Below are 11710 nucleotides of genomic sequence, written 5' to 3'. Positions count from 1 at the left end.
GGCCTTGCACTCTCCTTTTGGATTTTCTTCTGTATTGCTTGGAAGAGTACTAGGAGGGAGTTCAGTAATTTTCTTGCTCAGCTGACCCACTTGTGCCTCCAAATTTCTAATGGAGGACCTTGTTTCAGTCATGAAACTTTGAGTGGTTTTGATTAGATCAGAGACCATAGTTGCTAAGTCAGAGGTATTTTGCTTAGAACTCTCTGTCTGTTGCTGAGAAGATGATGGAAAAGGCTTGCTATTGCTAAAACTGTTTCTTCCACCATTATTGTTGTTGAAACCTTGTTGAGGTCTCTGTTGATCCTTCCATGAGAGATTTGGATGATTTCTCCATGAGGGATTATAGGTGTTTCCATAGGGTTCTCCCATGTAATTCACCTCTTCCATTGAAGGGTTCTCAAGATCATAAGCTTCTTCTTCAGATGAAGCCTCCTTAGTACTGCCTGGTGCATTTTGCATTCCAGACAGACTTTGAGAAATCATATTGACTTGCTGAGTCAATATTTTATTCTGAGCCAGTATGGCATTCAGAGTGTCAATCTCAAGAACTCCTTTCTTCTGATTGGTCCCATTGTTCACAGAATTCCTTTCAGAAGTGTACATGAATTGGTTATTTGCAACCATTTCAATCAGCTCTTGAGCTTCTGTAGGCGTCTTCTTCAGATGAAGAGATCCTCCAGCAGAGCTATCCAAAGACATCTTGGATAGTTCAAACAGACCATCATAGAAAATACCTATGATGCTCCATTCAGAAAGCATGTCAGAGGGACACTTTCTGATTAATCGTTTGTATCTTTCCCAAGCTTCATAGAGGGATTCTCCTTCCTTCTGTCTGAAGGTTTGGACTTCCACTCTAAGCTTACTCAATTTTTGAGGTGGAAAGAACTTTGCCAAGAAGGCATTGACTAGCTTTTCCCAAGAGTTCAGGCTTCCTTTAGGTTGTGAGTCCAACCATATTCTAGCTTTGTCTCTTACAGCAAAAGGGAATAGCATAAGTCTGTAGACCTCAGGGTCAACCCCATTAATCTTGACAGTGTCACAGATTTGCAAGAACTCAGCTAAAAACTGATGAGGATCTTCCAATGGAAGTCCATGGAACTTGCAATTCTGTTGTATCAGAGAAACTAATTGAGGCTTAAGCTCAAAGTTGTTTGCTCCAATGGCAGGGATAGAGATGCTTCTCCCATAGAAGTCGGGAGTAGGTGCAGTAAAGTCACCCAGCACCTTCCTTGCATTGTTGGCATTGTTGTTGTTTTCGGCTGCCATGGGTTCTTCTTCTTTGAAGATTTCTGTTAGGTCCTCTACAGAGAGTTGTGCCTTGGCTTCTCTTAGCTTTCGCTTCAAGGTCCTTTCAGGTTCAAGATCAGCCTCAACAAGAATGCTTTTGTCCTTGCTCCTGCTCATAAGAAAGAGAAGAGAACAAGAAAATGTGGAATCTTCTATGTCACAGTATAGAGATTCCTTGAGGTGTCAGAGGAAAAGAAAATTAGAAGGCAGAAGTAGAAAATTCGAACTTATCAAAGAAGATGGAGTTCGAATTTTGCATTAAGGAATAGTGTTAGTCCATAAATAGAAGGATGTGAGAAGAGGGGAAGTAATTTTCAAAAATCAAGTAAAAGATTTTGAAAACATTTTGAAAAACACTAATTGATTTTCGAAAATAAAAGTGGGAAAGAAATCAAGTGATTTTTGAAAAAGAATTTGAAATTAGAAATAAAAAAGATTTGATTGAAAGTTATTTTGAAAAAGATGTGGTTAAGAAGATATGATTGGTTTTAAAAAGATGTGATTGAGAAGATATGATTTGAAAAACATTTTTAAAAAAAGTGTGATTTTGAAAATTAATGACTTGGCTATCAAGAAAAGATATGATTCAAACATTAAACCTTTCTCAACAGAAAAGGTAACATACTTGAAATGTTGAATCAAATCATTAATTGATTAGCAAGTATCTTTGAAAATAGAAAGATATTGAATTTGAAAAAGATTTGATTGAAAAGATATGATTTGAAAAAGATTTGATTTTGAAAAGATTTTGAAAACTTGAAAAAATTTGCATTGAAAACAAAATCTTCCCTCTTGTGCCATCCTGGCGTTAAACGCCCAGAATGGTGCACATTCTGGCGTTTAACGCCCAAAACTCTACCCTTTTGGGCGTTAAACGCGCAACCAGGCACCCTGGCTGGCGTTTAAACGCCAGTCTGTCCTTCTTCACTGGGCGTTTTGAACGCCCAGCTTTTTCTGTATAATTCCTCTGCTGTATGTTCTGAATCTTCAATTCTCTGTATTATTGACTTGAAAAGACACAAATTAAAAATATTTTTGGATTTTTAATAGTGAGGAATAATCAAAATGCAACTAAAATCAAATAATAATGCATGCAAGACACCAAACTTAGCAATTTGTATACTACTGACACTAATGAGAATGCATATGAGACACATAAACACTCAAGTCAAGAGGAATTAAAGATCAGAGTAATGAAATCATCAAGAACATCTTGAAGATCACTAAGACACATGAATGAATGCAAGAAAAACAGAAACATGCAATTGACACCAAACTTAAAATGAGACTCTAGACTCAAACAAGAAATTTTTGGATTTTATGATTTTCTAAATTTTTTTGTGCTTTTTCGAAATTTAAGTGGAAAAAGAAAATGAAGGTATCAAAATTCTTAATGAGAATTCCAGGAATCATGCAATGTTTAGTCTAAGACTCCGGTCCAGGAATTAGACATGGCTTCACAGCCAGCCAAGCTTTCAAAGAAAGCTTCGGTCCAAAACACTAGACATGGCCAAAGGCCAGCCAAGCCTTAGCAGATCACGGCTCCAATAGCAAGATTGATAAAAATCAACAAGCTCTTGTGATGATAAGTTGAAACCTCGGTCCAATGAAATTAGACATGGCTTCACAGCCAGCCAGATTTCAACAGATCATCATGAAACTCTAGAATTCATTCTTAAGAACTCTGAAGAAAAAATACCTAATCTAAGCAACAAGATGAACCGTCAGTTGTCCATACTCGAACAATCCCCGGCAACGGCGCCAAAAACTTGGTATGCGAAATTGTGGTCAATACTTTTCACAACACAAATAATCCCCGGTGATGAATCCAAAAACTTGGTGTTCAATACCATGGCATAAACACAACTTCGCACAACTAACCAGCAAGTGTACTGGGTCGTCCAAGTAATAAACCTTACGCGAGTAAGGGTCGATCCCACAGAGATTGTTGGTATGAAGCAAGCTATGGTCACCTTGTAAATCTTAGTCAGGCAGACTCAAATGGATATGAATGATGATATACGAATAAAACATAAAGATAAAGATAGAGATACTTATGTAATTCATTGGTAGGAATTTCAGATAAGCGTATGAAGATGCTTGTCCCTTCCGTCTCTCTGCTTTCCTACTGTCTTCATCCAATCCTTCTTACTCCTTTCCATGGCAAGCTTATGCAAGGGTTTCACCGTTGTCAGTGGCTACCTCCCATCCTCTCAGTGGAAATGTTCAACGCACCCTGTCACGGCACGGCTATCCATCTGTCGGTTCTCAATCAGGCTGGAATAGAATCCAGTGATTCTTTTGCGTCTGTCACTAACGCCCCGCCTTCAGGAGTTTGAAGCTCGTCACAGTCATTCAATCATTGAATCCTACTCAGAATACCACAGACAAGGTTAGACCTTTCGGATTCTCTTGAATGCCGCCATCAGTTCTAGCCTATACCACGAAGACTCTGATCTCACAGAATGGCTGGCTCGGTTGTCAGGCGACCACTCGGTTGTCAGGCGATCAACCATGCATCGTGTATCAGGAATCCAAGAGATATTCACCCAATCTAAGGTAGAACGGAGGTGGTTGTCAGACACACGTTCATAGGTGAGAATGATGATGAGTGTCACGGATCATCACATTCATCAAGTTGAAGAACAAGTGATATCTTGGAACAAGAACAATCGGAATTGAATAGAAGAACAATAGTAATTGCATTAATACTCGAGGTACAGCAGAGCTCCACACCTTAATCTATGGTGTGTAGAAACTCCACCGTTGAAAATACACAAGAACAAGGTCTAGGCATGGCCGAATGGCCAGCCTCCCAAAGAGGGTTCAATCATAAAAACATGATCAAAAGCTTTCTCTATCTATAAATACAATAGTAAAAGGTCCTATATATAGAGAACTAGTAGCCTAGGGTGTACAGAGATGAGTAAATGACATAAAAATCCACTTCCGGGCCCACTTGGTGTGTGCTTGGGCTGAGCATTGAAGCATTTTCGTGTAGAGACTCTTCTTGGAGTTAAACGCCAGCTTTTGTGCCAGTTTGGGCGTTTAACTCCCACTTTGGTGCCAGTTCCGGCGTTTAACGCTGGAAATTCTGAGGGTGATTTTGAACGCCGGTTTGGGCCATCAAATCTTGGGAAAAGTATGGACTATCATATATTGCTGGAAAGCCCAGGATGTCTACTTTTCAACGCCGTTGAGAGCGCGCCAATTGGGCTTCTGTAGGTCCAGAAAATCCGCTTCGAGTGCAGGGAGGTCAGAATCCAACAGCATCTGCAGTCCTTTTTAGTCTCTGAATCAGATTTTTGCTCAGGTCCCTCAATTTCAGCCAGAAAATACCTGAAATCACAGAAAAACACACAAACTCATAGTAAAGTCCAGAAAAGTGAATTTTAACTAAAAACTAATAAAAATATACTAAAAACTAACTAGATCATACTAAAAACATACTAAAAACAATGCCAAAAAGCGTACAAATTATCCTGTAGCGTACCATGTAAAAATGTTTTTGTCAACCTAATTGCAATAGTATTTTATTTTCCTGTAGCTTTGACTGTGGCGTGTGTGTTATTAAGTTCATGGAAAGTTAGACGGAAGATCGTGAACTTTACAAATGGGATGAGGTTTGTTAAATAACATTTGCGCAAATGTCATGATTGATGTTGTAAAAATATCACTGTAACGGTGCTTAATACTAAACCGACTGATAAATCTACCCATAGGATTCACTTGGATCATACATGATGGAGTTGATACTAGACATTATTTGTAGCCCGTACAATGCATTGGTGCACCAGCTTATTTCGTTATTGGAAAACAAGTTAAAACCTGTTTGCCAAAATGCATCACGGAACAAGAAGAAGTTAATTCACCATACATTGCTCCTAGCACGAGGTCGTTGATTGAACGTGCAGAAGGATTACCGAAGGGGGCAATGCGCAAAAGGAGGAAGAGGTTGCTAACTTAGGTTTATCTACATAGAATTGAAATACCATATTATAATTATGTTACTCGATGTTGATATGCTCAGGAATTTATTTATGCCACATTAGAATGACATGATTCCAGGAGGATTTTTTTGGGTTTTACATTAAAAGGATTTATTTGTTATGTTACCTTATAAGGATTTATTGCTTATGCTAGCCTAAAAGGATTTATGCCACATTAGTATGACATGATTCCAAGAGGAATATTTTTTATGAGTAACCATCCATGCTTAGAGAGGAACTGAACATCCGGTCACAACAGAATTGAACATCCAATCAAAATTAAGACAATGTAAGTAGCAGCAAAGAGAAAATGAGTGAGTTGCGGATTTGTATTTAAATATTTATGTCTATCCTGAACCCGGTATTGGTTTATGTTTCGAATACATGGCCTAAACCGAAATTTTGATTCCAATACTAAATCCGTTGTTAAATCTAGAAAGGGGGGTCACTGTGACCTTGGAAATAGGTTGTCACATGATTTGAGAATGTTTAGGTTCTTCAATAGTCGAGGGAGATCAATAGGTTTTGTTTTGTTTTCCTTTTTTATTTTCTCACATGAAAAATCTCATTCATATGTACTGTTTGCTGCAGTGGTTAATTCCTTATTGTTGGTAGGGCCATTGGTGGGTATATGCATTTGAGGTGATTGCGAAGCGTATACTTATACTCGACAGTCTGCATTCTGCACCAGAAGATGATAAATGAGACAAGCTCGATGCATATGTGGTATGTTAGCATACTTCTTTTATTCAATATACATCCGTATTATCTCCTTCGATGGCATTTTGCTCGACTATGTTTGTTCCATGATTTTTAGGGGAGACTATGTGAGGATATGGCAAACATTGCTAATCCTGCATTCGTTCAGAATACGCACGGCTCAGCTCGGTCATACACCTGGGTTCCAAAGCAACCAAACAAGTGAGATGACTTTATAACCCAAATTTGAGGATTTTTTAGTTTTCTTTTAATAATGTGACGTACCATGTAAAAAGGTTTTTGTCAACCTAATTGCAATAGTATTTTATTTTCCTGTAGCTTTGACTGTGGCATGTGTGTTATTAAGTTCATGGAAAGTTAGACGGATGATCGTGAACTTTACAAATGGGATGAGGTTTGTTAAATAACATTTGCGCAAATGTCATGATTGATGTTGTAAAAATATCACTGTAACGGTGCTTAATACTAAACCGACTGATAAATCTACCCATAGGATTCACTCGGATCATACATGATGGAGTTGATGCTAGACATTATTTGTAGCCCGTACAATGCATTGGTGCACCAGCTTATTTCATTATTGGAAAACAAGTTAAAACCTATTCGCCGCAATGCATCACGGAACAAGAAGAAGAAAGTTAGTTCACCATACATTGCACCTAGCACGAGGTCGTTGATTGAACGTGCGGAAGGATTACCGAAGGGGGCAATGCGCAAAAGGAGGAAGAAGTTGCTAACTTAGGTTTATCTACATAGAATTGAAATACCATATTATAATTATGTTACTCGATCTTGATATGCTCAGAATTTATTTATGCCACATTAGAATGACATGATTCCAGGAGGATTTTTTTGGGTTTTACATTAAAAGGATTTATTTGTTATGTTACCTTATAAAGATTTATTGGTTATGTTAGCTTAAAAGGATTTATGCCACATTAGTATGACATGATTCCAAGAGGAATATTTTTTATGAGTAACCATCCATGCTTAGAGAGGAACTGAACATCCGGTCACATACAGAATTGAACATCCAATCAAAATTAAGACAATGTAAGTAGCAGCAAAGAGAAAATGAGTGAGTTGCTGATTTGTATTTAAATATTTATGTCCATCCTGAACCCTGGTATTGGTTTATGTTTCGAATACATGACCTACACCGGGATTTTGATTCCAATACTAAATCCGTTGTTAAAGCTAGAAAAGGGGGTCACTGTGACCTTGGAAATAGGTTGTCACATGATTTGAGAATGTTTAGGTTCTTCAATGATCGAGGGAGATCAATAGGTTTTGTTTTGTTTTCTTTTTTTATTTTCTCACATGAAAAATCTCATTCATTTGTACTGTTTGCTGCAGTGGTTAATTCCTTATTGTTGGAAGGGCCATTGGTGGCTATATGCATTTGAGGTGATTGCGAAGCGTATACTTATACTCGACAGTCTGCATTCTGCACCAGAAGATGATAAATGAGACAAGCTCGATGCATATATGGTAAGTTAGCATACTTCTTTTATTCGATATACATCCGTATTATCTCCTTCGATAGCATTTTGCTCGACTATGTTTGTTCCATGATTTTCAGGGGAGACTATGTGAGGATATGGCAAGCATTGCTATTCCTACATTCGTTCAGAATACGCACGGCCCAGCTCGGTCATACGCCCGGGTTCCAAAGCAACCAAACAAGTGAGATGACTTTATAACCCAAATTTAAGGATTTTTTAGTTTTCTTTTAATAATGTGGCGTACCATGTAAAAAGGTTTTTGTCAACCTAATTGCAATAGTATTTTATTTTCCTATAGCTTTGACTGTCGCATGTGTGTTATTAAGTTCATGGAAAGTTAGACGGATGATCGTGAACTTTACAAATGGGATGAGGTTTGTTAAATAACATTTGCGCAAATGTCATGATTGATGTTGTAAAAATATCACTGTAATGGTGCTTAATACTAAACCGACTGATAAATCTACCCATAGGATTCACTCGGATCATACATGATGGAGTTGATGCTAGACATTATTTGTAACCCGTACAATGCATTGGTGCACCAGCTTATTTCGTTATTGGAAAACAAGTTAAAACCTGTTTGCCACAATGCATCACGGAACAAGAAAAAGTTAATTCACCATACATTGCACCTAGCACGAGGTCGTTGATTGAACGTGCAGAAGGATTACCGAAGGGGGCAATGCGCAAAAGGAGAAAGAGGTTGCTAACTTAGGTTTATCTACATAGAATTGAAATACCATATTATAATTATGTTACTCGATGTTGATATGCTCAGGAATTTATTTATGCCACATTAGAATGACATGATTCCAGGAGGATTTTTTTGGGTTTTACATTAAAAGGATTTATTTGTTATGTTACCTTATAAGGATTTATTGGTTATGTTAGCTTAAAAGGATTTATGCCACATTAGTATGACATGATTCCAAGAGGAATATTTTTTATGAGTAACCATCCATGCTTAGAGAGGAACTGAACATCCGGTCACATACAGAATTGAACATCCAATCAAAATTAAGACAATGTAAGTCAGTTAAAATTAAGACATAATAACCAATCGTTGGACACAAAAATATCAACGGATAACCATCCATGCGTAGAGACAAAATGAACATCCGATCACATACAGAATTGAACATCCACTTAATTTGATTAAAAAAACCGTGAAGCCAATGTATAGGACAAAGGGCTACGTATCGCAAAGTATACAGTAACGCAGGTACAAGTCAAGTACAATTTGGTTAAACTATCTCGTAAATTACAGAATAACCATGAACTATACTCATTTTGCATTAAGTCTAAGCAAAATTAAAAGAGCAAAGTCGTTTGTTCTCACATGGAAAAAGGGTTCTTGGAATAAAATAACATCTAGACTTATAAGAGAAAAATGAACATCTGATCACATACAGAATTGAACATCCACTTAATTTGATTAAAAAAACCATGAGGCCAATGTATAAGACAAATGGCTTTGTATCGGAAAAGTATACAGTAAAGCAGGTACAAGTCAAGTACAATTTGGTTAAACTATCTCGTAAATTACATAATAACCATGAACTATAGTCATTGTGCATTAAGACTAAGCAAAATTAAAAGAACAAGGTCGTTCGTTCTCACATGGAAAAAGGGTTCTTGGAATAAATAACATATGGACTTCTGCAACAGCTACCTACAAACCTTAAAACTAAGATGAACCCTTAAAACACACATATGAAGAGATAAACACTTGCACAACCTTGTTCAACTAATCCTACTTTTTGTTGAAGGAGCTTAATAAAGACATGAAACCACCGGCTTATTCTGGAACATTCCAGCCAACAACAGAACCATGGTTTACATCTTGCGAAGCGTGCGGACGAACCATCTGCAAAAAAAAAAGAAAAAGAAAAAGGCAAAATAGTTATGATGTAGAATATATAGTACTATACCAAATAAACATACAAAGTTGAGATTAACCCAAACTTGTACCGGGGATGAACTCTTGTGTTTCCTCCGAGTTGAATTCTTGAAGGACTTCTCAAGGGCAGCACTGAGCCTCTTACCCTTTGGCCTGCCCTTTGTGGTGACCTTCGATGGGGCATGGATGTCATCAACACCGACAACGTTCAAACTCTGTGAGCCATTGCTGGTGTCGGGTTGAAACACGCTCTCGGACCTCTTCTTGGCACGGTGCGCATCCAACTTGGCCCTTGTTTCTTCTAAAGCAGCATGCAGCAATGCTGTTTTATCATCGTCACCGATGAACTCTTGAGCAACATTATAGAAGTGTGCACACAGTCTCTTGAATGTAACATGACTCTCATCCGACCGACTGACATCATGGCTACTTTTGACATACGTATGCTTGTGCTTTATCATCTTCCTCCATCGAGGGAGAACATAACAGGTAGGAACTTTGTACACTTTATATAAATGAAAAACTTCAAGACAGTGACAACACAACACACCTGAACTCTCGAAAAGATTGCACTCACAACAAACTTGCTATGTGGAAGGGTCATACTGAACATCGTACAGAACGCATAGAATAGTATCGTTGACTAGTATCTCCTCTTCTACCTTTACGCAGACCAATGGACCATGTTCATCAACTACAAAAACTTTGCAATTAGCCTTCTTCACAAACTCAGTTTGAACATCCCATAATATGCTCATGGTATACTTTTGCTGAAACTGTTTCTCCATACGCGAGGTCGTTGCACAAGGGATAACCCCCCTCGAGTCTGCTGCATCATCCTCCAATTCTCTCTGCTCCTTGCCCCGAGAACATTGTCATATTCGTGAACAAATTGAACCAAGTTAGTCTTACTGTGTAAATATCCACCATAGAATGTGTGCATGCTCTCACTTCTTCTTGTACTCCTTATGGAAGCCCAAAATTCATCCTTGAAGTATATCGGGACCCACATGCGTCGGTCATCATATAGATCTACAAAAAAAAAAATCCCAATTTAAGCATAGAAACCTTACACCAGAAATATTACTACAACTAAGAAATGACCTTCCACAATCACTGGTATACTAAACATCCTAATGTATACTATACTGAACATCCATATAATTGTCATCCACAGTTATTAATATACTATTAATCAAGAATCCAAAAAATTCTCAATTAAAGCGTATGAAGTGATCGTACAGTAATAGATCTGATAGCCATGTGTTGTTATATAAGTTGTAGTCATCTATAAAATCAGCCAATTATCTTCAAATGACTCCTTAGTCGGAGAGTTTCACACAATGTCATTTAGGTCAACATACAAAGCTTTGTACCGGTGGTAACCACCAAGCTTGAACGGTAACTTCTTCATAATATGCCAGATGCACCATCGGTGGCGTGTGTCAGGTAAAGTATTTTTGATTGCACGAAAAATGGATCGACATTGGTCAGTTATGATACGCTGTAGAGCAGTTCCCATGTACTTCACCCATTGGCTAAAGACCAACTCATAACTTGGGATTTCCTCATTCCCAAGCAAAGCACAACCGATAAGGATTGACTTGCCATGGTGGTTGACTCCAACAAACGACACAAACGGTAATCCATGCCTACCAACAAAACCAACTAGACATAAGAAATGCCAAACATGATTAGATATAGTTTAAACAAATAACCGGCCCAACACTAATTGAACTACTTCATACTTGTTTGTACTGTACGTGCTATCAACTGACACGGCGTCTCCGTAGTATTCATACGACGCCCGACATCTTGCATCCACCCATAATGCACTCTTAAATTTACACTCCTCGTCCAACTTCACCGCGTAAAAGAAGTTCTGATTTGTGTCCTTCATTCTCATGAAGTAGCTCATCATCTCCCTGACATCCACATTCACTTGCTGGTTCGGAGCCTTGCTGTTATATAGTTTCCTAAATCCTTCTCTAAGTATCCCAAGTTAGAGGGGCCTCCACCCTCATTTGCCAAAGCAAGGAATGTCTTATTTGGTCAAATCACAGCCTCATCGTTATCCTTGATCACGCACTTCGCGTGTATGGTCAGCTGCCTATACTCATGGTGCACTACCTTTCTCGCTGAAAAGGGGTGTGAGTGTGTCAAGTCAACCTTGAACCAAACCCAGTCTTGCATGTCTTTATCAAACTTGAGATATATCCTTGCCTTGCACCCAGCAACTGAAATCGTATTCTTCTGTGTTGGTGCTTTGACACGAGACTCGCGGTACCCGTCGCGATTACAGTGTA

The 11710-nt window shown here is 38.3% G+C and overlaps 1 protein-coding gene across 1 annotated transcript; it reads right to left on the bottom strand.

The window, feature by feature from the left end:
• Positions 1 to 9991: 9991 nt before the first annotated feature.
• On the bottom strand, positions 9992 to 11304 carry LOC114927821 (protein FAR1-RELATED SEQUENCE 5-like). Its single transcript, XM_029298866.1, has 4 exons — positions 11153 to 11304; positions 10908 to 11056; positions 10303 to 10436; positions 9992 to 10261 (listed from the first exon to the last, which is right to left on the bottom strand). The coding sequence occupies exons 1-4, from the start codon at positions 11302 to 11304 to the stop codon at positions 9992 to 9994; spliced, it is 705 nt and encodes a 234-aa protein (XP_029154699.1).
• Between the last annotated feature and the right edge of the window lie 406 nt (positions 11305 to 11710).

Source organism: Arachis hypogaea, chromosome 6 (assembly GCF_003086295.3).
Source record: "Arachis hypogaea cultivar Tifrunner chromosome 6, arahy.Tifrunner.gnm2.J5K5, whole genome shotgun sequence".
Taxonomy (NCBI): domain Eukaryota; kingdom Viridiplantae; phylum Streptophyta; class Magnoliopsida; order Fabales; family Fabaceae; genus Arachis; species Arachis hypogaea.
The sequence above is the reverse complement of the archived record's forward strand: the minus strand, read 5'-3'. Positions and strand labels throughout refer to the sequence as shown.